The sequence below is a fragment of the Zootoca vivipara genome, chromosome 6 (genome assembly GCF_965207765.1).
Source record: "Zootoca vivipara chromosome 6, rZooViv2.hap1.1, whole genome shotgun sequence".
NCBI lineage: Eukaryota > Metazoa > Chordata > Lepidosauria > Squamata > Lacertidae > Zootoca > Zootoca vivipara.
Window position 1 is genome coordinate 82,470,642 of NC_142589.1, and position 27,683 is coordinate 82,498,324.

Here is a 27,683-nt window from a genome sequence, read left to right on the forward strand (position 1 = left end):
GTACCACAATACCCAAGGACCGCCTCTTTCCATATGAACCTACCTGGACATTGAGATCACCTTCTGAAGCAAGGGCGTACCCACCATGCGGCAAGTTAGGGCAGCTGCCCTACTCTAGAAGCAGGGCTGGTGGGCAGAGGCGGAGCACAGCCCGGCGGAGCGCGAGTTCGCCATTCCCGCCGCACCGCGCCGCACCCTCCCTCCAGCTCCCCGGCGCGCCCTCAGGCAAGGCCAAGCGCGGCAGGGAACCAGGGAGCGCGGCGCGGTGGGCGGGAACGCCGAACTCGCGCTCCGCTGGGCTGGGCTCCGCCTCTGCCCACCAGCCCTGCTGCTAGGGAGGGGCACAGCCCGGCGGAGCGCGAGTTCGCCGTTCCCGCCCGCCGCGCTGCGCCCTCCCTCCAGCTCCCCGTCGCGCCCTCTGGCAAGGCCAAGCGCGGCGGGGAACCAGAGAGCGCGGCGCGGCGCGGCGGGCGGGAACGCTGAACTCGCACTCCGCTGGGCTGGGCTGGGCTCTGCCTCCGCCCACCAGCCCTGCTTCTAGGGAGGGGCACAGCCCGGCGGAGCGCGAGTTCGCCGTTCCCGCCCACTTTGTGGTCCCTCCCCTTCCGTGCCTTGGCCCCTCCCCTTGCCCCCCCTAGTTTTGATCCTGGGTACGCCCATGTTCTGAAGCCCTTCTTTGTGTGCCTCCTCCTCGAGAGGTCCGGAGGGTGACAACACGAGAACAGGGCCTTCTCTGCAGTGGCTCCCCGTCTGTGGAATGGAGAGCCAGTGTGGTGTAGTGGTTAAGAGCGGTAGACTCGTAATCTCGGGAACCGGGTTCGTGTCTCCGCTCCTCCACATGCAGCTGCTGGGTGACCTTGGGGGCGAGTCACACTTCTTTGAAGTCTCTCAGCCCCACTCACCTCACAGAGTGTTTGTTGTGGAGGAGGAAGGGAAAGGAGAATGTTAGCTGCTTTGAGATTCCTTCGGGTAGTGATAAAGCGGGATATCAAATCCAAACTCTTATTCTTATTCTTCTCCCCAGGGAAGTTCGCCTGGCACCTTCATTACATACCTTTCGGCGCCAGGCAAAAACGTTCCTTTTTAACCAGGCCTTTGGTTGGTCTGATTTACATCCTATGCCCTTTTAAAATGTGTGTTCTTGGGGGGGGGGAGTTATTGGGTTGTTGTTTTTATTTTATTTAGTGTGTGTTTTTATATCTTGATTTTATTCTGTGAACAGCCCTGAGACCCCTGGGTATAGGGCAGTATATAAATTCAATAAATAATAAAAATAAAAATAACTCCCCTGCTGTTGGGGAGAAGGGGGTGTCTCAGGAAAGGAGAGCATCGATTTGAGGAAGAGGGAAACATTCCCTTAGAAGGGATTTCCTCTCGTGCTGAGGATGCTTCTCGGGTGTGTATGTGTGCAAAGGAATCCTGGTAGTGAGTGATTCAATCAATAAGAACACAGGTATGTGGTGGGCAGCAGAAAAGAGAGTGAATTGCCTGCCTGGCACCACATCAGGTCATGTATTCATAGCAGTGACCAGAGGAAGAACGATGGGAGGAGGGCAGAGAGAAAAAACACCTGTAGCAGCACAACCAGACGCCTTCCTCTGCCCCAGCTGCAACAAAACATGTTTCTCCCTTATCGGTCTCTACAGCCACAACAGGCGCTGTAACTCTCCAATGGTTTGATGTGGATGATACCCAGCTCTATCTCTCTTTCAAATCAGAACCAGTGAATACAGTGAAGGTCCTCTGTGAGTGTCTGGAGGCAGTTGGAGGATGGTTGGCGGCTAACGGATTTGAGGCTGAATCCTGACAAGATAGAAGTACTGTCTTGGGAGACAGGGGGCGGGTGGGTGTGGGTGACTCCCTGGTCCTGAATGGGGTAAGTGTGCCCGTGAAGGATCGGGTGCGCAGCCTGGGAGTCATTCTGGACTCACAGCTGTCCATGGAGGTGCAGGTCCATTCTGTGTCCAGGGCAGCTGTCCACCAGCTCCATCTGCTACGCAGGATGAGACCCTCGCTGCCCGCCAACTGTGCATGCTCTGGTTATCTCCCGCTTGGACTACTGCAATGCGCTCTTCGTGGGCTACCTTTGAAGGTGACCCGGAAACTGCAAAGAATGCGGCAGCTAGACTGGTGACTGGGAGAGGCCGCCAAGACCACATAACACTGTCTTTGAAAGACCTACATTGGCTCTCAGGACATTTCCGAGCACAATTCAAAAGTGTTGGTGCTGATCTTGAAAGCCCTAAACGGCCTCAAAGGCCCAGTATCCCTGAAGGAGGTTCTCTACCCCCACAGTCCAGCCTGGACACTGAGGTCCAGCTCCGAGGGCCTTCTGGCGGTTCCCTCCCTGCGAGAAGTGAGATTACAGGGAACCAGACAGAGGACCTGCTCGGTGGTGATGCCCGCCCTGAGGAACACCCTCCCACCAGATGTCAAGGAAATAAACAACTGACTTTTAGAAGACATCTCAAGGTCATGTGTCATGTGTCATGACGCATATGTCATGACGCATGCGCCCGGGGGGCGCCAGAATGTGTTTTTTTCTAGGGTGCAAAAAGCCCTAGCACCGCTCCTGATCACAAAAGCCTGGTTTGGAGGCAGGAGGGGAGTGTGTTTGTGACACAGGAGTGCCAAATAAATTTCAATTCCATTGCCTGAATTTGCAGGTCTGCAATCCCACCTAGAAATAGTGATGGTCTAGGAGCGCTCCTGGAATTGAATTGACGTCGCTGTACAAATAACTCCTTCCCTCATACTGTTTCCCAGATATAGACCTCATTCCTCCTAGTGCTGTTCGCCTCATTAGGAAAAAGCAAAAATATTGGTGCAGCTCCATATGGGAAACACCGCCGTATATTCGACGACCTGAGATCTGTTTGACAAACAACTCGCTTAGATCAAATTCCGGAGGTGTCGTTGTGTTGACAGTTGCTGACGCCGCAGAGCAAAAAAAAAAAAACCCCAGAAGCAGAGGATACAGACTGCTTTGTCAGGTGCATGACAAAGGATTTGTGTCGTCTAGATGAGGACAACAAATTGTGCACTTGTCGGAGTCAGATCTAATCCGCTGCAGCTTTTGCCACAACAAATCTGTCAAATCACTGAAACGCAGAAGGCCAGCCTGGTGCCCTCCAGTTGTTTTCGGACTCCATCCGATGCCTATCTTGTCCTTTTTTTGGCACCTTGCTAAAGATCCTCCTCTTTCAACAACCCTTCTAAAGTTGATACCTGTCTAGGATTCAAGTTGATCTTTTTTTTAAAAAAAAAGCTATGCAGTTATATTACCTGTTTTTAACATAGGTAGCTTTTCTACCATTTGTTTTTATTTCTTTTTCAGACAGAAGGAGAATCCCAGAATCATAGAATTCTGTTAGAAGGGACTCCCAAGAGTCAGCTAGTCCAGCCGCCCTATGAATGCAGGAATCTCCATGCACGACATGTGGCTCTTCATCTGTTTTAAAACATTCGATGAAGGACAGTCCACCACCTTCTGAGGGAATCCATTCACTGTCAAACAGCCCTTACCCTCAGAAAGTTCTTCCTGATCTTTAGTTGGAATTGCCTCTCTTGTCATTTGAATCCATTGGTTCAGGTCCTCTGGAGCAACAGAAAACAAGCTGGCTCCATCTTCCACACAACAGACCTTTAGATATTTGAAGATGGCTTTCACATCTCAGTCTTCAGAAATATTGCTTCCTTGCAAACAAACAGCCCCGTCTCCCCTGCTGGTGAAGAACCGAGTTAATTTTAATAAAATATATATTAAAATAACATTGTTTCTCTCATCAAACAAAGGTTTCGTTCCAAAGGTCTCTGTGCCTTGCCGGTGGTCTGAAGCCGCGTTGGCCTGATGTTGCCTAGGCGATAAAATTATACCAAGTCAAATAAAAAGTATTGAGTTTCTTGCCTGTCCTTTTCTTGCCGATGTGAGCTATTCGTTCACCCGTCAAGATCAAGTCTCAAAGCTTGTGAAAGCAAGGCCTCAAAGAGGACCAAATTCAGCACCCCCCAAAATTTAGCAGTCATAGCCTTTTCCTGTGTCATCAGAAGTGTTACAAGGTCTTTGTGAGAAAGGTGTGGGTTGTTGTTTTTTTAGCACCCTCTCTGTATAGCATGCCAACAAGGCGATTTTAGGGTCCAACAGAACAGCCTGTTTTTGTAATAAAGCCTGCTTCGTGAAGACTTTTAACCAGATGGAAGACCCCTGAGTGTTAAACCACCTGAGGGTGGGTGTTGGATCTGAATAACAGCTAATTACAAGATGTTACAGGGGGTTAGATTAGATGACCCTTGGGTCCCTTCCAGCTCTACGGTTCTGTAACTCTACGAAGCTGTATTGCTACAATTCCTCCAGCCAGTGGCGTAGCAGGGGGGGGGCGATGGGGGGGCGGGTCGCCCCGGGTGCCACCCTGGAGGGGGGGTGACTTTTTTAAAAAAAATTCTGTTGCATGAGATTTTTCAACTGTTCTTATATGTTCTTTCAATGCTGATTTCATAGCTGGTCGGTTTTGTTCTGTAGCTCTAGGTGTTTTTTTTTTTTTTTTGCAATTCATGTTTTTCACTTTTTACCAGAGCCGCGTGGGGGGGGGGGGGTTGACAAAAAAAATTCCACACCGGGTACCACCTGGACTTGCTACGCCTCTGCCTCCAGCAAAGCTTTGTAGTTGTACTGTTAATTTTGTTTAATGTTACCAGGTGGCATTTACCAAGGATGTGCGACTTTTAGCTTGCTCTCCCAGATCCTTGCGGTTGTGGACTTCAAGGGAGCCTTGACCCAGATTGTGTTCCATTCAGTGCCTCCCAAAGACTCACCTAGATCCTTCTTCCTAATGAGCCTTTAGCGTTGCGAGATGAGCTAGCAAGACAATGGTTAAGGCTTTTCAGAGCTGTAAAAGGAAGCCTTTGCCCAGCGGGTTGCAGGAATGCTCCACAGGAATCAATGGACTGGTTGCTTGCAACTTGACGGCTTATAAACTGTACAATTTGGTGCATCGCAAGCCAATTATAATTTAGGTTTCCAAGTTTTTGCCATATCTCTGGGCTGCCAGCTGCTATTGAAAGCTTAAAAACTTGCATAAACCTTACTTGTTCTCATTTTTCCAAAGGTCTGAATAGCACCAGCTTTGCGAAAGGAGGGTGAAAATATTGAGGGTGCCGTGGGTGACCTTGCAAAGAATGAGTTTATTTGCCTATATGGTGGTTGTGGAATCAGTGCCGGATTTATGTACAGTATAAGATAAACAAGCTCTAGCTTATGGCCCTCCTCTCTTGGGGGCCCCAAAAATTTAAAGGGGAAAAAACTGGATGTACATTTCCAAAATATAAGATAAAAAACAAATAAAATAAAACCTACATACAGCAAGTGTGTTTTGTGTTGTGCAGGCTCCTATTTTGTGGTGTGCAAATGGCTTGAGAAACCTACGAGGTCTATAAATGACCATATAGCATCTATTCAACACAAAAAACAGTGACCATTTGTTGTTGACAAAGGACAGCTGGACATATCAAGGGCCCCATTGCCTTCAGGAGCTGAGGGCCTCATCAAACCTAAACCCGGCCCTGGCCCTGAGGCTAAGCAATGTGGAACACTGAAAAACGATGCTGCTTCAGCTTGAAGAGAAAGGTATGCAAGTTCTGTTACATACAATGGAAATTTGAGGGAAATGCAACTTAAGAAGATATTGGAGCGCTCTGGGTCATTTTGCCCTGCTGCTGTGTGCACAGAAAATTGTAGAACCAGGTGAAAGACAACACATGGAGATCTGCATTGATCGTTACCATGCCTCTTTAATTATTATCACTATATAATTATAAAAAGACGCCTGCTTCTTGGGAGAAAAGCAATGACAAACCTAGACAGCACCTTAAAAAGCAGAGACATCACCTTGCCGACAAAGGTCCATATAGCTAAAGCTATGGTTTTCCCAGTAGTGATGTATGGAAGTGAGAGCTGGACCATAAAGAAGGCTGATCGCCGAAGAATGGATGCTTTTGAATTATGGTGCTGGAGGAGACTCTTGAGAGTCCCATGGACTGCAAGAAGATCAAACCTATCCATTCTGAAGGAAATCAGCCCTGAGTGCTCACTGGAAGGACAGATCGTGAAGCTGAGGCTCCAATACTTTGGCCACCTCATGAGAAGAGAAGAATCCTTGGAAAAGACCCTGATGTTGGGAAAGATTGAAGGCACTAGGAGAAGGGGACAACAGAGGACGAGATGGTTGGACAGTGTTCTCGAAGCTACGAACATGAGTTTGTCCAAACTGCGGGAGGCAGTGCAAGACAGGAGTGCCTGGCGTGCTATGGTCCATGGGGTCACGAAGAGTCAGACACCACTAAACAACTAAACAACAACATAATTATAAAATGGTTGTATAACCTTAGAAGGGGGCCTGGCTGTGAGGGGATGTGGTTGCAACTACTGCGAAGAGACCCTAAACTTCCGGATTTGACCCCACACAACCGTATGTCCTCTGGCAGTGCTGTACCTTGGAAACCAGGGTTCGAATCGCCACCGGGTCGTGAAGTTCACAGGGTGACCTTCGGGGCCAGCCTCTGCCTCTCACCCTAGCCTACCTCACAGGGTTGTTGTGAGGATGAAATGAGGAGGGGGCAGAACCATGTATATGCCGCCACGAGCCCCTTGGGGGGAAACCAATCAATGTGAAGCACACCTTGGCAGCCTGATAGCACTTAAACGTGATCATTTTTGGCATCTCACAATGGGCGTTTGGACAGGACACTCGCTGCTTCTGTGCTTGGGGTGGGGGATATGGCCCGGTGTGAACACGTAACACTCAGGCTTTTAGCTGCAAGTGCATTTCCTCTCCCCGCTGGGGAAAACGCTGCGCCAGTGGGATGCTGGCAGTGGAGGCAGAAGGCCCAGGCAAAGAAAGGATGGTCCTTGTTATGCAACTTTCATCGTTGCTGTTAGAAAACAGAGTGGGTGTCAGGGAGAGACACAGGCAGCTGGCATATTTGGAGACAGAGCCCGGCACAGGGTGGCAGTGAGATTGAAAGGATCCTCTCTCTCTCTCTCTCTCTGATCCAAAGGAGAGACAACCCTCCCGCTTTCCATCTTGGACATTTTAAAAAACAAAACAACCACCACCCCAAAAGGCATGCATTCTCTATAAATCCATCCCACGAAGTTCTCAGTGTGATACTGCTGACAGGCTCTTGCTATTTTTTGATAAGAGATTTAGCGGTACACTGGGAAATTCAGGCTGTGCAGCTAGAGTTGATTGGGAGATGAACCCCCCCCCCAAATGCACAATGAACCCCCCCCCCAAAAAAAGAAGATCGGACCTTTTGCAATAAGAAAAAGAATTGGAAAATGCAACCGTGCCCACAAGGAGACATAGAAGCAGCATGGTGGGGTTTGTGATAATCTAAACCCTTGCTGGGTTTAATATTTCGAAAGAGTTTTACCTAGGAATTGGGGTAGGTCTCTCTCTCTCTCTCTCTCTCTCTCTCTCTCTCTGTGTGTGTGTGTGTGTGTGTGTGTGTGTGTGTGTGTGTGTTCACCTTGCTTCAAGGGACCATGTCCTCACACCAATTTAGCTGCGATTCCTGCATCGCACGGGGTCGGATTAGATTGCCCTTTGTGGGTCCCTTTCCATCTCTACAATTCTGCATTTCTATCTGCATTCCTTGGGCTCTGCCATTTTGTCACACTCCTTGCAACTATTGCTAGGGAGGAGGAACCAAGCCCAGGGTGGGCAGAACCTGCCATAACTCCAGCCCCCACCTCCTCCGTCGAGCGATATTATTATTCTTCAGCGGCCCCCGAAGAAGCCGTATAATTATCGCGCTTGAAAAGTGCAGCTGTTTGCTTTTTGGGAGCTGGGAAACAGCCACCCGCCCGCCCGCCCACCCTCTCTCCCTCCCCCCCACAAAGGACTTTCCCGGGCTCCCACCTTCTGTTGCTCGACTCTGCCTGCAAAATTAATGCACATTAAAAATAGACACTTTGTGTGCTTTTTTAACAAAGCGAAAGGGATGGGGAAGAGGTGTAGCTGCAGCAGGAACATTTATTCTAAGCTGACAACAACCAAGAGCCTCTTTGCTTTTGGGGGTTTAAGGGTTGCCTATGTTTGGCAAGGGGGTTGCCCGTTTGTTTTTTGCATCTTCTTTGGAGCATGTGTTTTACGTGTTGTTTGGGCAATTTTGAGCATCACCAGTTTTGCTTCCAAATATTAAACGGGTGTTACGTGGTACCCACACTGATCTTTTTTAGATTTCCAAATGTCTCTCTAGGATGGCCATCTGTTAGGAGTTATTCTGCTGCGATACCCACATGGCAGTGGCCGGGTTACCCGTAGGGTGCCTTCCAAATTTACGGTTCTGCACTCCTATGACCTTTAAGGCTACATTTTGCACAGTAGCTTATTGCATTTCCCTACTGATTTCTGCATTTTATTTGAGCTTTCACGCAACGGGAAAGCCGCTTCTGAGAATCCGGTGGAGGCTGAGCCCTAATGTACGTGTTAACAGCTTCCAGAAATAACCCAGCGTCCGTGGTTGTGCCACGTGACACCCTCTGGTGTGAACGAACTTTAGCAAGGCATGCTGGTGCATAAAGTCAAAATGGCAGTGTTCCCCACATCAGACCAGGTTGTTGTTGTTGTTGAGTCGTTTAGTCGTGTCCGACTCTTCGTGACCCCTTGAACCAGAGCACACCAGGCACTCCTGTTTTCCACTGCCTCCCGCAGTTTGGTCAGATTCATGTTGGTGGCTTCGAGAACACTGTCCAACCGTCTCTTCCTCTGTCGTCCCCTTCTCCTTGTCTTTCCCAACATCAGGGTCTTTTCCAGGGAGTCTTCTCTTCTCATGAGGTGGCCAAAGTATTGGAGCCTCAGCTTCAGGATCTGTCCTTCCAGTGAGCACTCAGGGCTGATTTCCTTCAGAATGGATAGGTTTGCTCTTCTTGCAGTCCATGGGACTCTCAAGAGTCTCCTCCAGCACCATAATTCAAAAGCATCAATTCTTCGGCGATCAGCCTTCTTTATGGTCCAGCTCTCACTTCCATACATCACTACTGGGAAAACCATAGCTTTAACTATACGGACCTTTGTCGGCAAGGTGATGTCTCTGCTTTTTAAGATGCTGTCTAGGTTTGTCATCGCTTTTCTCCCAAGAAGCAGGCGTCTTTTAATTTAGTGACTGCTGTCACCATCTGCAGTGATCATGGAGCCAGACCAGGACCTGGGTTCAAATCCCTCCCTCGACAACAAAGCTCACTACAGTGACCTTGGGGGCCAGTTACTGCTTCTTAGCCTAACCTACCTCACAGGGTTGTTGTGAGGGTTAAACGAGGTGGTGGGGAGAACCATGTCCACTGCCTTGAGCTATACTTGAAATGTAAGGTAGAATGTACCGGTAAATGCTATAAATAAACTAACACAATGTTCCCCCTGGTCTGAACTGAACACTTAGTACAGACGGAATCTGTTCACCGAGAAGACGAGGCATCAAGCCATCAGGTTTGCCAGCAACAGAGACAAAACAATGATGTCCGGAGAGGATTGTTCTCATTACACACCTTTTATTCTTGCGTTTAGAAAACAGAGTGGGTGTTGGGAGAGGGAGAGGCACAAGCAACTGGCACATTTTCGAGGCAAGGGATTCACTCTGCAATCCGACAGAAAGGCAACCCTCCCCCTCCCTATCTTGGATATATATATTTTAAAAAATCAAAGGCACACATTCTCTTCATCTGGCTGAAACAGCTTTTTCACCAGGTCCCAGTGGGACAAACAGTGGGTGATCTTTTCCCGCAGCTGCATGAATTTTCAAAATTTAGACAAATTACAAAAAATCCTGTGCAGGACAAAACTCTCCACGTGATCACCCATTCTGAGCGGGGTACATCAAAACAGGATGCTGGAGTGGGCAAGTGTAAAAAAATATTTTTATTTGGAGGCCCCTCCAGGCCTGGGATCTGAAAAAGCTGGACTTGAGAACTGTTTGATTTCAAAGAGCCACATTCCGAAATTCAGCACTAGAGGCAGATACTTTTGGGGGGGGGGGAATTCTCTCCAGATTAAAAATGGGAAGGCATCAAGTTAGTTTTCTAGATTCCCAAGTGGGAGAAACTCCACTGTAATATCAAGTACGGCCGCTAGAGGGTGATAGAGCTACATGTTCAAGGAACTCTGTTCTAGGAATACTTGGCGACAGTCTTATCATTCAAGTCACGATATATATAGACAGAGAGAACCAGCTGTCTTTCTGCTCTTTTATTCCTTCAAAATGCATGCATAGAAATTGCATATGTATTGCAAGTATAGAGCTTAGGGGGGGAGAGTCTGCATGGCACTCTAGCCTCCATGCGATTTGCAAAAAAGGAAAAAGGGGGGGGGAGGGTACATTGTTTTTAAACTGCCAAGAAGACTTTGGCTGTGGTTGCACAAAGCCAACATTTCGCAGTTGCCCTTGGGCAGAATCATACCAGCTGTCTCTTGGTTTTATTTTATTTTAATAAACTGCAAAACTCTATAACTGGCGTTCCTTAAATAGTTTTGAGTAGACTTCCGCTATTACTGACCTATTGCTTTTAAAATTGCATCCATGCAAAGTGCTATGGGGGCTCACTCCCCGGTTTATAAATGGGGAGGGGGATTTCCTTCATTTGTGAGGTGCGTGTTGTTGTTGCCTTCACGTCAGTCTAATCTGACTCCCATCGCAACACTCCTGGCCTAACTTGCCCATAACAAACGGAGTTAAAATGGCAGTCAGCAGGAAATGCTGGATTTTTTATCCCTGCATTGTAAGATGACACCTGGGGTCCCTTCCATCTTTACAGTTGCATCATTCTCAAGGATTAGTGGGGGCGAACACCAGCCGCAATGCAGAATTCTCACATGCAACCACAGTTGTGATCTTGCCCCCCACACCCAGACACAAGTCCCCCAAGGCGAGCTGTGGCTTTGCTAGGGGTAAGAATTCCATATGCAGGCCCCCTCGGCTCCCCGGTTCCCAAAATGAAGGCCGTTGTTCCATCATGAAACTATAGTGAATTATAGAATCTGCACGGGCACCGCGATAAACCGAGCCAGCCTGGGAAAAGGAAAGCAAATACCACGGCAAACTGGAGGCTTCTTTTAAAAAGACACCCATCCACTGTTAGTAAACAAATTGGAGCGCTTAACGTTAAATCTGTATTAGCCGTTGCTTTGCTAATGGAGATTAAAAATGCAAAATAAAACAAACATCGTAAAGGGGCCCCCTGTTTTCTTGCTTTAGCAAAGGGAGTGGAAGAGAAATGGAAAAAAAGAAAAGAAAGGGATTTATTATAGACTGTCCCACATCGCAGGGAGGACTGCTAGGCAGATGTAGCATGGAACTTCTAAAAACAGTCCAGAATAGGCTCGGTGATGTCAAGGGGGGGCACGATCCCACAGGCGGGCTGGCCTTACGAATACATGGTGAGCTGCAGCCACTGCGGAAAAGAAGACGAATGTCACTCTCCACATCCTCTCCAAGTTTCTAGTCCTCATCGTCAAAGCATCTCACCAGCCCGACTCCTTCCCCATCTGCATCTCTCTGTCTCCTGCAAGCCAGTATGCTGCTCCCTATCCTGCCCCGTATCTCCCAGTCTCACCCCTAGGCTGTTCTCTGTCTCCCCCCTCCCCCCCCATCTCCTCGTTCTTTTTTTCCCTCCTTGGAAGCAGAGCTCACAACAAAACCTTTTCCTGAGCCGCACCATGGCAAGTTTTCCTCCAGCAAATCAATGGGAGGGTCAGTTCCTTCCTTCTCTTTCTGCTGGGCCCAGTAAAATAAGCCCCACCTGGACCGTGCGTTTAAAACGGTGTCCTACCACCCTGAACAGCCATGGATCCTCCCCCCAAGAATCCTGGGAACTGTAGTCCGTTAAGGGTGTTGAGCATCATTAGGAGACTCCCTCATCCTCGCACAGAGCTACAACTCCCAGAATTCCCTGGGAAGAGGGACTGACGGTTGGACCACTCTGGGAATTGTAGCTCTGTGAGGGGATGGTTTATTTATTTATTTAAATTTGTTAGTTGTTTTATCTTGCCCAAGGCAACCCATAGTGACTTACAACCAGCCAGACAATCGTCCCCACAAAAATACATTTAAACCAAGAGGAAAGAGAAATACGTTAAAACCATCCTGCCCCACAGATAGTTTAAGGCTAAAGGCCTGGTTATACAGGAAAGTTTTCAGCTGGCACTTGTAATGAAGGTGCCAAGCGAGCCTTCCTGGGTAGAGCATTCCACAAACAGGGAGCCACCACAGAAAAGGCCTGTTTTTGTGTTTCCACCCTCCAGACTGAAGGGGTCCCCTAAGGACTCACGGCGGCCATAACAAACTACAGTTCCCAGAACCCCACAGAAGGTGAAAGATTCTGACTGAACATTAGTTAGAACAGGCATCCCCAAACTTCGGCCCTCCAGATGTTTTGGACTAAAATTTCCATCTTCCCTGGCCACTGGTCCTGATAGCTAGGGATCATGGGAGTTGTAGGCCCAAACATCTGGAGGGCCGCAGTTTGGGGATGCCTGAGTTAGAACGTCCTGACGGCAAGCGCCGTTTGAGAATGGACCGGATTCCCTTGGGTGGTGATATACTCTCCTTCATTGGAGTTTTCTAAACAGAGGTTGGATGACCATCTGTCAGGGATGCTTCAGCTGAGATTCCTGCATTACAGGGGGTTGGACTAGATGACCCTCGGGGTCCCTTCCAACTCTACGATTCTGATTTGTTTTGTTTGTTTTTTATGTTGTGCACCACTTAGTGACGCTTTTTAAAAAGCGGTTTTATAAACGCTTTCAAACAAACAATGGATGCATGTGGCTCATTCCTTACCAACCTGTCACAGTGGCCGGAGTGGACTACTTCAGAGTAACGACGCTACGCAGCTCTGCATTTTATTCTTTTATTGGTGCTGCGTATTTACAGTGCTCAAGTCATTGCTATTTACACGGAGCGATGTTGTCAGTCGGTTTCAGAACCTCCTAATGGCTTTTGGCGCGTCTTTCTCCAACACAAAAGCTTTGGCAGACCCATCCTCTTGCCCCTCCTCTTCCTGCGTAATTCTGGAGTTGGGGGGATGGGTCTTCCCCCCTTACTTGCCCCTTCCTGTCCCACCTGGGACCCTGGCTCCTCTACCTTGCCTGAGCCTCGGACACGACTTCCTGCTTCCCCACTGGAATCGGAACTCTCCCTGCTTTCCCCTTTGCTCGGGGACGGGCTTGAACTCAGGAGGGGAGGGACTTCGCGATATCCCCTGTCCCTCACATCCACCCCCCTCCCAAGCTCTCCTTCACCCCTCCCCAGGCCCCCCCCATGTGTCGGTGACGACTGGAAGCCTAAAAACTCGGTGCTCTCCGAGCCCGTTGGTGTGAACACCTCCCCCCAGTCCTGCGAGCCCCCCCCTTCCGCCTGGGAGGACGGGAATCCCAAAAAGTCCGTGGCGTCAGAGCTGGTGGGGGTAAAAATGTTTTGCCAATCTGCTCCTTCCTCTGACTGGGTGGATCTTGGCGACACCCATACCTCATCCTCTGGTTCCTCAAACTCCGCTTCCCAGCGCCATGGTGAGCTGTTCTCCCGTGCCTCCTCCTCCTCCCCCTCCCTTTCCATGTGCCAGGGCTTGGGTCTGTGGGGAAAGAGGGCGTGAAATTCTTCCACCAAGAATTCCTCCTGTATCTGAGTGGCGGGGACCCATTCATTCTGGGACGGTGGAGCATCCTCCCATGCCATGAGGTACTCCAGGCCCCCCACCCCCCACCTTGAATCCAGGATGGCCGTGGCCTCATTGAGTTGCTCCCTGCTTTCCCTCTCCCCCCCTCCCTCGGGGGTTTGTTCGCTGTCTCTGAGCCTGCTGCTTTCCCTGTACGGCGACAGCAGCGATCTATGAAACACTGGATGCACCCTCATGTCCTCTGGCAGTGCCAGCCTGTATGCCACCGGGTTGACCTGTTGCGTGACCGTGAAGGGGCCCAGCCATTTGGGTGCCAGCTTTTTGCACCTCCCTCTGGTGGGAAGGCCCTCCGAGGACAACCACACCTTGTCCCCCACCCTGATGACCTCCCCTTGTCGCCTGTGGCGATCTGCCCCCTTTTTGTACGCTTCCTTGGCCCTCTCCAAGTGTTCTCTGAGCTGCTGGTGCACCGTCTCCAGTTCCTCTGCCCAATCCTCAGCCTGTGGGCCCTCCTCCTCCTCCTCCCTCTCCCTCTCTGGGAAAGATCTGAGGTCGCGCCCGTAATTGGCCTTAAAGGGCGACACCCCTGTGGAGACGTGCACTGCATTGTTGTAGGCAAATTCTGCTAGCGGCAAGCGATCCACCCAGTCCGTTTGCCGCTGGCTGACGTAGCATCTCAGGTACTGCTGCAGAATGGCGTTGACCCTCTCCGCTTGTCCGTTGGTCTGCGGGTGTCTAGCCGTCGACAAGCTGACCTCCACCTGCAGGAGGTTCATGAGCCGCCGCCAGAACCTGGAAACAAATTGGCGGCCACGATCCGAAATAACCCTTAAAGGTAATCCATGCAGTCTGAAAATGTGATCAACAAACAGTTTGGCTGTCTCTTCTGCCGAGACTGCCCTGGCACACGGTATAAAGTGACACATTTTGGACATGAGGTCCACCACCACCAACACTGCAGTCTTACCCCTGGACGAAGGCAGATCTGTGATGAAGTCCATGGACACCACTTCCCACGGCCTGTGTGGTGTGGCTAAGGGCTCCAGCAACCCTGGTGGCGCTGCTCTGACCACCTTCGCCCGCTGGCAGGTGGTACAGCCCCTTACATAGTCTCGAACATCTTCCCTCACCCCTGGCCACCAGAAGTGTCTCATGACTAGGTGAGTGGTCTTGTCCCTTCCAAAATGCCCCGCTGTAGGGTTGTCGTGCATCTGCTTGAGGACCGTACGTCGAAGCTGGGTGGTGGGTAGGTACAGCGCACCCTTGTAGAAAAGCAGCCCTCTGCGTTCTGCAAAGTCTTTTGCCTGCTCCCTCCCCCCTCTCAGTTCTCTGAAGATGCGGTTGGCAAATTCATCCGCTGCCGTCAGTGCTGTGAGTTCTGCCTCGCTCACCACTGCTGCTCCGCAGGACCATGCCGACGGGGGGAAAATGTGCCTTGGGGCTGGTGGCGCCTCCTCCTCCATGTACTCTGGCTTGCGGGAGAGGGCATCCGCCCTGACATTCTGCTCTCCTGGGATGTAGTGTATGGAGAAGTTGAAGTTCGAGAAGAACTCCGCCCACCGTATCTGCCGCTGGTTGAGCACCCTGGCAGTTCTCCAGAACTCCAGGTTCTTGTGGTCTGTGCACACCTGGATGGGGTGCTTGGCGCCCACCAGGAAGTGTCTCCAGTGCTGGAACGCCGCGTGGATCGCAAGAAGTTCCCGATCAAAAACTGTGTAGTTTCGCTCGGGCTGGGTCAACTTCCTGGAGAAGAAGGCACAGGGTCTCCACTCTCTGTTGGCGTCCAGTTGCAACAAAATGGCGCCCACAGCCTTATCAGAAGCATCTGTTTCAATGCGTAGGGGCGCGTCCTGAACCACGTGGAACAGGTTCTGGTCTGAGGCGAACACCCTCTTGAGGCTTTCGAACGCTGCTTGCGCCTCTGGTGTCCACCTGAACTTCTGCTTGCCTCTCAGGCAGTCAGTGATGGGAGCCGTAACTCGAGAGAAGTTCTTGATGAACTTCCTGTAGAAGTTGGCAAAGCCTAGTAGGCGTTGGGCATCTTTGCGCGTCCTGGGGCTGTGCCAGTCCAGGATGGTCTGCACCTTGTCCTTGTCCATTGCCAGCCCCTTGTCTGACAGCTTGTAGCCCAGGAAGTCCACCTCCTTGGTGTGAAACTTGCACTTCTCCAGCTTCACATACAGGTGGTTCTCCTTCAGGCGCTGTAACACCTCCCTGACGTCCTTCACGTGCTGCACCGGGTCGTTGGAGTAAATAAGGATGTCATCCAGAAAGACCAAGCATTTCCTGAAGAGTAGGGACCCCAGGACGTGGTGCATGAAGGCCTGGAAGCATGCTGAGCCCCCTTGCAACCCGAAGGGCATCACCAGATATTCAAAAGAGCCCAGAGGCGTGAACATCGTGGTTTTCCACTCATCGCCTTCCCGGATCCTGATCAAGTTGTACGCCCCCCTCAGGTCTAGCTTGGTGAAAATCTTGCCTCTGCGTGCCGCTGTCAGGAGATCATCCACTCTGGGCATGGGGAAAGCCACTGGCTCTGTCACCGAATTCAGCCGTCTAAAATCCACCACAAGACGGCGCTGTTGCGTGTCTTTCTTGTCCACCCAGAAGACCGGGCTGCCCCCTGCTGCCTTGCTTTCTCTGATGAACCCCCGCTTGAGGTTCTTGTCGATAAAAGCGCGCAGATCCTCCAGTTCCTGGTCTGACATGGCGTACAGCTTGGCTGGGGGTATAGTTGCCCCAGGCACCAGGTTGATCTGGCAGTCAAAAGGCCTGTGTGGGGGCAGGTGGTCGGACTCCGCTTCACTGAAGACCTCCTGCAGGTCCCAGTATGGTTTGGGTATCGCCTCACCCCCTTTGACGTGCATGGTGGCCACCGTGGCTATCGGAGGCCCCTCCCCTGGTTGGTGCTGCATGCAATGTTCCAGGCAAAAGTCCGATCCAAAAGTGATGCATCTCTGATGCCAACTTATGGAGGGGTCGTGGCGCGCCAGCCAGCTCATGCCCAAAACGATTGGGGGGTCTGAGATGGTGGTGACGTTGAATGCCAGTGTCTCTGAGTGCCTTCCAACCGTCATTCTCATGGGGGGGGTTTGATGAGTGATGGCCCCTCCCAGCAGCTCTCTGCCGTCAATGGTTGCCACGTGCAGAGGAAAATCCAGCTGCAGAAGCTGGATCTGGTGCTCTTCTGCAAAGTTTCTCGAGAAGAAGTTGGCTGAGGCACCACTGTCAATTAGGGCGAGGACCGTCAATGGATAGCCATTTGGGAGCGTGAGCGTCACTTCTAGAACCACTCCTGCTCTGGGAGGGGTGGGCTGGCTCTGCTCCTCTCTGTGCGGGTGGGTGGGCTGGGGCTGTTGTCTGCTGACTGTGCCTGGCTGCCGCCCCTTGTCTCCTGCAGCCAGGCTTTCCCGTTTCCCTGCTGTGGTGCTGCGTCAGTGGGGGAGGGCACAACCGTTCCCGCCTTTCCTTGCCACTCCCTGCGATGTGGGCAGTCTCTGACGAGATGCTGGGGGGAGTTGCAGAGAAAGCAATTCCCACCCCTTCCCTCCTTGCGTCTTGGCGCCGCTGGGGTTTGAAAAGCCCGCGCGCGCGCGCTATCAATCTGCATGGGTTCCTGGTCCTGACTGGCCCCAGGCGTGGCTTGAAAGGGTTGTTGAGGGAGTGGCTTCTCCTGCGACCGTGGGAACCAAGCCCGCTTTGCGCGCGTTGCTTGCTTGTCGCTCCATCTGGATTCCTGCCTCACCCCCACCGCCAGAGCCGCTTTGCTCAGTTGATCCATATTACTGGGCTTTGGACCTCTCGAGAGCTCATCCTTCACCTCCTCATGCAACCCCAAGTAAAACGCCGCTTGCATTGGGGCAGACTCCAGATCCCACCCCAATCTGTGCACCAGCATGGTGAATTTCGCCCAATACGCGCGAACTGTCATATTTCCTTGGCGTAAATTATGAAGTTCCTCCTTAGTCTGGTCCATATGACTATCGGACGAATACATCGTTTTCAAACCTTCTAGAAATAGTTTGACATTCTTCATGCAAGGATTCCTTGTTGCAATTAACGGTCTTAGCCACTCCCTGGCCGCCCCTGTAAGGTGCTCCACAATAAACGCTACTCTGTGCTCATCATCAGGGAACTCATCGTGGTGCAGCTCAAGAGCATACACAATCTCAGTCTCAAAGCCCTGAAACTCCTTCGGGTCTCCATTGAACTTGCTTACTAGGGTCCCGGCTCTCCTTCCTGGCAGCACTTGGACTTGGGGTGCCCCTCCCGCCTTGTTTTTCTCTGCATCCAGCTTGTTTTGGAGGTCTACCGCCACCGCCCTTAAATGCTGCTCTTTTTCCTGGAGCTCTCTCACCTGTTCCGCAAGTTGTAGCCGGTCGTCCTGGACCTTCTTAGTCTCCTCTTTAGCTGCCTTCAATTCTCCCTGCGCCTGCAGCGACAGCTGTTGCAGTTCTAGCTGGGCTTGCTCAGCGATCTGCCGCCACTTCTCCGCCTCTGACACGCTCATCCCGGCAACTCCAAAGTAGCCCAAAAATGATTAGGAGGTTGCTGTCACAGTGGCCGGAGTGGACTACTTCAGAGTAACGACGCTACGCAGCTCTGCATTTTATTCTTTTATTGGTGCTGCGTATTTACAGTGCTCAAGTCATTGCTATTTACACGGAGCGATGTTGTCAGTCGGTTTCAGAACCTCCTAATGGCTTTTGGCGCGTCTTTCTCCAACACAAAAGCTTTGGCAGACCCATCCTCTTGCCCCTCCTCTTCCTGCGTAATTCTGGAGTTGGGGGGATGGGTCTTCCCCCCTTACTTGCCCCTTCCTGTCCCACCTGGGACCCTGGCTCCTCTACCTTGCCTGAGCCTCGGACACGACTTCCTGCTTCCCCACTGGAATCGGAACTCTCCCTGCTTTCCCCTTTGCTCGGGGACGGGCTTGAACTCAGGAGGGGAGGGACTTCGCGATATCCCCTGTCCCTCACACAACCCTTAACCCTTCCATCCACAAGAGATTCTTGCTGGGTTTCCACACTCATCGGATCCCTCCTGCTCAGCTCCCTCGCCCTGGAGCTTGAAATGGAACAAGAGCCAGAAGTTCTCCTTACCTCCTTCAAGCTCACACGAATTTGCCCGCTCCCATCCCTGTCCAGAGATTTGAAGGCACCTGAAAGCAGAACAGAGATCGTCACAAAAGGATGTGGCTCAGCCCAGGCCATGTCGACATTCACACAAGCGGGTGCAAAGACTCCCGTGCAAAGGCAGCCAACCTCTGGGTTGGGCCACCCGAGGCAACCCGAGCCAAATCCAGCGGTTGCTCGAGACAGCATTTTTTGGAAAGGAAACAAGTCACCCACGAGGGACCCCTCTGGCAGAACCCCTGGCGGCGGTGGCAGCGGCCGTGACTTACGAAACATGGCGTCCAGGCGCACCAAACAGCTGATGAAGTTGTCGAAGTCCATGTTCCCGTTCTCATCCGAGTATCTGCGCACGATCATGCTGTACAGCTGCTCGTTGAGCCGGAAGCCTGGCGAGGGAAGGGGGGAAATTAGAAGGCAGGAAAGAGGGAGGATCTAGTCAGAGAACAGGTTTATTATTATTATTATTATTATTATTATTATTATTATTACTTTTCAAGTTTATACATTTCAGTAGTTTTACAATCAATTTAACATTCCAAAGTTTTTGACTTCCTTCCCCCCCTTTCTGCGGTTCCTTAAATTTATTTTTTAATATCTTCTGCATATCCAAGTTCATTAAATTTACTCATTTAATTATCTACCTTAAATATGGTATATACTCTTATGAATTATGGTGCTGGAGGAGACTCTTGAGAGTCCCATGGACTGCAAGAAGATCAAACCTATCCATTCTGAAGGAAATCAGCCCTGAGTGCTCACTGGAAGGACAGATCCTGAAGCTGAGGCATGAGAAGACTCCCTGGAAAAGACCCTGATGCTGGGAAAGATGGAGGGCACAAGGAGAAGGGGACGACAGAGGATGAGATGGTTGGACAGTGTTCTCAAAGCCACCAACATGAGTCTGACCAAACTGCAGGAGGCAGTGGAAGACAGGAGTGCCTGGCGTGCTCTGGTCCATGGGGTCACAAAGAGTCGGACACGACTAAACGACTAAGCAACAACCACTCTTATGATCGTCCTGAAATTTGGCCACAACCTCAGAGTCACATGAGAGCAGGTAATCATGCACTTACACTGACCAGTTGACACACCTAACACAGGTAAAAACCTGGATTTGTGGTCAAAAAAATTGCGCCCTCCAGTGGACATTCAACTAACAACGGACAAACTCCAACAACAGAGGACCACTCCTCCAACAAAGAACAAACCGCCCGAGACCATGCCGCTTCTCAGGGAACCAGGCCTGCCTCGGAGATCGCAGCCAAGACCAGGCCTCTCCCCAGGGATCCCCTGCCGTCGCAAAGATCCCCCTCCGTCCACGGAACACCCCACTCCACACACACCCCACACACACCTAGGCCTTTCCACACCTCGCGGATCACGCCGCCGCCGATCTAGGCCTCTCCACAACCCCTACCCCGCCCCGCGGATCGCGCCACCGCCGATCCTGACACCCCCAGGGACCAAGCCGCCCTACTCGGCTGAACGGAGGCTCGCCTTTACAGACTAGGCCGAATGGAGATGGGGACTCGCCTGGGTGTGGGTTGGGGGCAGCATGGGATGGGATAGGTCATGGATCAGGGCAGGGTGGGGGATGAGCCACAGCAGAGATGAGCCACAGCAACGCGTGGCCTGGCCAGCTAGTATAAGATAAAAAAACAAAATAAAACCTACCTACAGCAACCGTATTTTGTGTTGCGTAGGCTCCTAGGATGTAAGTCATGGGCCCCGCCTGCTAGCCTGCTCCCTAAAATATCAATGGTTTGCTCCTTTCTATATACAGGGTGCCTACATTCTGCTATTTATCATTATTAGTTGTTTGGGTCATATATTTACACCTCTTATTATTTCAATTTATAGCAAGTTTCTAGAGACTAGATTATGAGTCTTTGTAAATTGTGTTTCTAAAAGAACTTTTATTATTGCCAAATGTCAATGGGTTTGCATTATTAAGTTTGTTACGGATAAAAAAATAATTTCAAGTTAGAGCTTAATCATTATTTCACTATTAATATGCTTCTTCTTCATTGTATTTCAGTTCAACAATTACTTTGATAAAATACATCCTTTGTGATGTGCAAATGGCTTGAGATACCTAGGAGGTCCATCAATGACCATCTAGCATATATTCAACACAAAAAACAGCGGCCATTTGTTGTTGACAAAGGACAGCTGGACATAGAAAGGGCCCCATTAACTTCAGGAGCTGAGGGCCGCATCAAACCTCAATCCGGCCCTGCTGGGAACTGTAGCTCTGTGTTTGGAATAGGGACCCTTCTAACAACTGTCAACACCTTTTTAACAAACTACAGCTCCCAGAATTCTTTGGGGGAAGCCATGACTGTTTAAAATGAACATCATAGTGCTTTAAATGTACGGTGTGGATGGTGTTTCTGGGTTACCCAATCACCTTGGCCCCTTACCTGCTGCCTCAAAGGCTCCTGGGAGTTCACTGCTGCCAATGGTCCCAGATCGATCTGTATCAAATTGCTTGTAGATACACTGGGGGGAGGCAAGAGAGCAAAATCACAGGTAAGGCAAACTGGACAGCTAAACAAAATCGTGTCCTCACCAACCCAAGACTCTTCTTGCCCCCTCTGTTAAAGAGTCGTTTCAATGGAATCTGGACTTCGTGCAAAGTAGAGGTGAATGTTCTCCACCACAAGAAACAAGCTTCGAAGCTCCACTGCAAACAGTGTTAAACTAAATAAAAAAATCCTTCCAGTAGCACCTTAGAGACCAGCTAAGTTTGTCATTGGTATGAGCTTTCGTGTGCATGCACACTTCTTCAGACATGCACACAAAAGCTCATGCCAATGACAAACTGTGTTGGACTCTTAAGGTGCTACTAGAAGGATTTTTTTTATTTTGTTTCGACTACGGCAGACCAACACAGCTAACTACCTGTAACTAGTCTTAAACTAGTTACAAAGTAGACGTTGGCAGAATACAAAATAAGACATTCCTTTTAAACAGGATTGCAGTTCCTTATTCTTTTTGGTCTTAATGCAGTGCAGTAAAATTGTCTCTCTTTTGTCCCAGAGAGAGATGCTTAACAGTGGCACCTTGGTTTGCATACGTCTTGTTTTGCATACATTTGCATACATTTGCAACCTTTTTTTGTGATAACAAAAATGTTATCACACTGTTGTACTTCTTGTTCTCTGTTTTGTTCTTGTTCTCATTTTGATTATGCACTTTGTGATTTTATTCAGTATTTTAAGGCTGTGAAGGGCCCTGAGCTCTTTGCATGTACAAAGTTAAATAATAATAATAATAATAAACCTTAGTGCTCAAGTTTCACTTTCAAGCTGTGAGAGATCTCTGCTGTTTTCAAGTTTCGTCATCAATCAGCACACACACTGCTTGCTGCATTTACTTACTGTTAAAACTCTCATATAATCATAGGATTGTATAGTTTGAAGGACCACAAGGGTCATCTAGTCCAACCCCCTGCAATGCAGGAATTTTGTTTTTCCCAACATGGGGCTCAAACTCACAACCCTGAGATTAAGAGTCTCCTGCTCCACTGATTGAGCTCTGCAAACTTCTCCACATAGCATTTTTAATACATTGCATCCAAACATTACATTTTGTGTATCTTTAACCCTCTCACCACAGCCCAGGGTGGATAAAAAACCCATGATTATTATAAAATAAAATAAAAAATCATATTTTTTAATTTAAATTGGATTTTTATAATTAAATGCTTTTGGAGGAAAAATATTTCTAAAGATAGTATTCTATTTAAGTTATATACAGTCCAAATATAAACAACAATTTCATAATTATCTGTCAAAGTATTTCTGATAGTATAACCAAATCAGGAACTTTTGATAGAACTGTAAAAACTACTCTGAAAATTTATTATTCAAAAAATGAAATCTTCCTCTGGTTGTAAATATTAAGGGGATGCCAGCAAGGTTGAACCTTTCTGTAAAAAAAATGATTTAAATCAAGTCTTACTGATTAGTGATTTAAATAAAATCCACCCTGTCACAGCCCCATCCCAAAATAGGAGTGTGCTAGATGCAAAAAAAAATTTACCTGCCACTTCTTGATGTTGTTCCAGAGGTACTTGAATTCCTCAAAGCCCAGTTTTCCGGTTGTGTCGCTCTACACAGGGCACAGTCAAGGAGCAAAAAGCCACAAGCACACAGATTCCCACCCCTTTTTCCCAGAAGCAGCACGAAAAGGCCTCCCTCAGGCTCCAGGCTCCTAGAATCACAGAGTTGGAAGAGACCACAAGGGCCATCCAGTCCAAACCCCCTGCCTGATCTTAAGAGCCCCGCAGAGGCCCAACGCTGCCCTGCACAGCCAGTGATGAGGTTGGCAGGCAAGCAGGGAGCTTGGGAGCCAGGGAGCAAAAGTCCTCAAGAAGCCACACAATATTATTATGCACTCTTGTTCGTAAAATACGTCAGTTTCAGAGATCTCGCAACTCAGCTGCGAGACTTACAATAGCCAGGTTTTGGAGAGCTTTGAGTGCAGATTTGCTGGCTTTTACAGCTTTGAGAACGGGCAATTAACAGGTAATCTGGCTGGGTTTCCCCAACTGCAAACGAAGGGACAATAAGAAAGCAGAGAAATTCCATGAAAGATGGGTTGTGTTTTACTACAGCGGTACCTCGGTTTTTGAGCATCTCGGAAGCTGAATGTTTCAGTTTTCAAACACCGAAAACCCGGGAGTAAATGCTTCCGTTTTCAAACACACCTCTGGAAATCAAACGGCTTCGTTGTTTTCAATTTTCTCCACTGAAATTGCAGGTTGCCTCTGCAAGATCCTTTGCCCCTCGGTTTTTTGAAGGTTTCAGAAGCTGAATGGTCTTCCGGAACGGATTACGTTTGAAAATCGAGGTACAGCTATACTTATACTCTTAGAAAAAAACATGGGCTTTTACAATGAAACGAAAAGAATGTTTAAGACAACCTTTGTTAAAAGACCAGAAGCCTTTTTTACTAGGCATTTCAGGTCAAGATTTGCCAAAAGAAAAGAGGAAAGTTTTTATGTATGCTACAACTGCGGCTAGAATACTGCTAGCCCAAAGATGGAAAAGTAATGAGATTCCAACTAAAGAAGAATGGCGAGAAAAATGGACGGAATATGTTGAAATGGCGAAGCTAACAGAAAGACTTAGAAACAAGGACAAGAGAGACACTTAAAAAGGCTGGGAACCATTGATGATGTACCTCCAGAAATGGACTTGCTAGCAGGATTTGAGAAAGTACTTACAATTAACAAAACACATACAGAATTTACACAGATGAAGTAAAAGTGATAAGAAAATAACGATATTAAATTTTTGAGAGTATAATATTAAGAGATAATAAAATAAGCAGGAGAAGTTAATATGTAAGAAACCAGGAAAGGAAGTCGCGGGGGGGGGAATTCGGGGGGGATTCTTTTTTATTCAATATGTTATTGTGATGAAGATTAAAATTTAAAATTCAATAAAAACTATTTAAAAGAAGAAGAAGAACATGGGCATGGACCGGTGGCTGTTCCAGGGACCTCTGGATGGATGTTTTTGTTTTGCTTGAGAAATGTTAATGTGGAACATTGCCATTCCCAGCCCGTCCCAGAGATAGCAGGGACTCTCGTCTCCCAGAGCAAATGCTTCTGCCCTTCCCCTAAGAATGCAGAGGAAGCAAAACCCAGCTCCAGATCCCCAACTGGCCAGAGGATACATCCATGACCGCCACCATGCTACGACAAGTGTCAATCCCAAAGCCGTCCGTCTTCAAGTCTGGATCTGGAAAGGAAGAGGCAAAAGGGGGTTGAAACCAGTGCCGGAATTAGAAGCTAGAAGCACCATCAAGCTGGGTTGGGCGGGACTTTGCTGTTGGGCAAAGGGTGATAAGAGGGTTAATAGGTACTAAAATAAGAAATATGAGACACTCCCATCAGTGTTGGCATCCCACCGGCTCCCAATACCTCGCCAGTTTAGGCATGCGTTTCCCTGAATTGAACTTGAGATTTTAACTGTTTTAAATCTTTATGGTTTTTAATTGCTTGCTGTAGAGTAGACTTGAAGTGAGCAGGTTTTAATATCATTGTGTATGGATTGGTTTTGTAAAGGTAAACCGCTTGGAAGCCATTTTGGCATATGAGGATATACAATCCTAGAGAAGGAAAATGCTGATTTTTAAGTTTATTATTGATATTAATTATTTTTTTGATTTTTTCAAATAATTGCTTTTAACTGGTTTTTTACCGATAATTTCATTGTTTCATTTTTGTTTTTTCTCCAAACTGCTTTGAGTTTTGTTTTCTTACCATCAAATGGTATATACATTATATGGAATAAAACAAACAAACAAACAAATAACCCAACAATTTCCAGAGGGCCACAGATCCCCTATCCATGCCTGTTATAAGTTTCAAAATTAAAATACAGTGGTACCTTGGTTCTCAAATGCCTTGGTTCTCAAACTCCTTGGTTCCCAAACGCCAAAAACCCGGAAGTGTGTGTTCTGGTTTTTGAACGTTTTTCAGATGTCAAATGTCCGAAGCGGCTGTCGGCTACTGTTTCTGGGGCGCCTGCACCAATCAGAAGCCACGCCTTGGTTTCCGAACATTTTGGAAGTCAAACAGACTTCTGGAACGGATTAAGTTTGGCACTTTTGTTTTTGCTATTTATGTTGCGTTTTCGTTTTTTGAGGCTTTTTCAGTTAATTTGTTTTTGTGACTGTATGGAGCCCAGTTCAGCTACTGATTGATTGATTGATTGATTGTGTGACTGTGGAAATGGATAAAAGCCCCCCATCCAAACAATGACTATCATCAGTGCAGGGAAGAAGAAAAATATTTAATTTGAATTTTTATCATCTACAATACTGTCTTATTTATTTTATAATACAGTACATTGATTATTGCTTTCATTTTATGGATCCATGGTCTCCTAAGATAGTAAAATTCATGTTAAATGGCTGTTTTAGGGGTTGTTTTTAAAAGTCTGGAACGGATTAATCCATTTTGCATTACTTTCTATGGGAAAGCGCGCCTTGGTTTTGAAACGCTTTGGTTTTGGAATAGACTTCCGGAACGGATTAAGTTTGAGGTACCACTATAGGAGTTTCCGTGTTGTTAAGCTCTGCTCAATAGATTTAATCCTGGCAGATGCTTGGGACTACAACTCCCATCAGCCTCAGCGAGTACAGCTGGGTAGGCACTTGGGATAACGCTCTGGGCTATGAGCAGCCCCTCTCCCCCCGGATCTCCGAGCGCCCTCCAGTGAGGATAACTCTGGAAAAGGCATTCCCTTCTTCTCCAGGGCGCTCCAGCGAGCACAATTCAAAGTGTTGGTGTTGACCTTGAAAGCCCCAAATGGCCTCAAAGGCCCAGTATACCTGAAGGAGCATCTCCACCCCTATTGTTCTGCCCGGACACTGAGGTCCAGCTCCAAAGGCCTTCTGGCAGTTCCCTCCCAGCAAGAAGTGAAGTTACAGGGAACCAGGCAGAGGGCCTTCTCGGTGGTGGCGCCCGCCCTGTGGAACGCCCTCCCATCAGATGTCAGAGAGATAAATAACTACCTGACATTTAGAAGACATCTGAAGACAGCCCTGCTTAGGGAAGTTTTTAATGTTTGATGTTTTATGATGTTTCTAATATTCTGTTGAGAGCCCCCCAGAGTGGCTGGGGAGGCCCAGCCAGATGGGCGGCATACAAATATTATTATTATTATTATTATTATTATTATTATTATTATTATTATTCAACTTGATTTATGCACACTAGCCATCTCTCTTGACACAGCAAAAGGATGGAGGCATCGTAGTTCTAAACTACTACCCGTATATTCCGGCGTATAAGACGACTGGGCGTATAAGACGACCCCCGACTTTTCCAGTTAAAATATGGTAGAGTTTGGGGTATACTTGCCGTATAAGAAATATGACCCGGCGTATAAGACGACCCCCGACTTTTGAGAAGGTTTTCCTGGGTTAAAAAGTAGTCTTATACGCGGGAATATACAGTATTTAATTACACTATATTATTACACGAACACAGAATCAAGACGCTCATCCAGCTCTGAGAGAGAACAGGCAGAAGTGAGAAAGTATATCGCATAATACATACAGATAGGACTACCGTATATCCGGTTCTCACGCTTCCTCTCAGCCAGACTGTGTGATTTCCACTAGTCACAAAATGCAGCCTCCAAGGAGTGAAATTGCTAACGGGCGCTTCCACCCCTATAGGCCCCAAAGGAAACAAATCTTCCACTTACGCCGGGTCACCACTTTGTTAAGGATGTTCATGAGCTCTGTGGCGCTGACTTCCATGTCCTAGAACAAACAAAGAGAAAGGTGTCGGCTGCAGCGTGCAAGGAGAAGCTCAGAGCCCAGGGAAGGTTGTGTTGCATTCCCCCTTGTGAATTTTACTCAGAGGTAAAAGTCCCACCGAGTTCAGCAAGGCTTGCCCGCAAAGGAAACTGCCCTCAAAATAGCAGCACCATTGTGCTGGATGCAACTCAGTTTCCCCGCCTAGGACTCCTCTCCCCCTCATCGGCCAAACCCCAGAAGCATCAGGCTAGTCCTCAGTGTTTACAGAAAGGCCACGGGGGTGGGGGGGGGAAGAGAGAGAAAAACACTCACATCTCCTGCCAGCTGCACAAAGAGCTTCCGGAACTGCCGTTGTTCTTCGCTCTCATTGGCTTCGATGTTGGAAAAGTGGCTGCGAGGAGGCTGCGAGGAGAGAAACAGAGAAGCATGGAATTGGACAAGGGCCGTAGCTTGGAGGGAGACAACCTGTGTAAAACGCCCAGGACTTGAGGACTTGAGTCCTGGAGGACTTGAGAAAACCCGTGCCTGGAAAGCTTGAGAGCAGTGTAGGCCGGGGGGGGGGGGGAACCCAGCCTGCTCAATTCTATTAAGTAAAA

General features: G+C 48.7%; 1 protein-coding gene across 4 annotated transcripts in view; it reads right to left on the minus strand.

The window, feature by feature from the left end:
• Nucleotides 1-9,527: 9,527 nt before the first annotated feature.
• CAPNS1 (calpain small subunit 1) overlaps nucleotides 9,528-27,683 on the minus strand; it is a 30,566-nt gene continuing 12,410 nt past the window's right edge. For 2 of the 4 annotated variants that reach the window (XM_035119664.3, XM_088671232.1), the window contains 8 exons: nucleotides 27,400-27,489; nucleotides 27,033-27,090; nucleotides 24,490-24,554; nucleotides 22,849-22,917; nucleotides 21,225-21,303; nucleotides 19,071-19,187; nucleotides 18,769-18,827; nucleotides 9,528-11,443 (listed from right to left, as the gene is read on the minus strand). In XM_035119664.3, coding sequence (XP_034975555.3) covers nucleotides 11,417-11,443; nucleotides 18,769-18,827; nucleotides 19,071-19,187; nucleotides 21,225-21,303; nucleotides 22,849-22,917; nucleotides 24,490-24,554; nucleotides 27,033-27,090; nucleotides 27,400-27,489 — 564 coding nt within the window. In that variant the 3' untranslated portion in view covers nucleotides 9,528-11,416. Of the gene's footprint in view, nucleotides 11,444-12,812; nucleotides 12,836-18,650; nucleotides 18,828-19,070; nucleotides 19,188-21,224; nucleotides 21,304-22,848; nucleotides 22,918-24,489; nucleotides 24,555-27,032; nucleotides 27,091-27,399; nucleotides 27,490-27,683 lie in introns of those variants that run through there. The other 2 variants (XM_088671231.1, XM_088671230.1) reach the window with 1 other exon arrangement.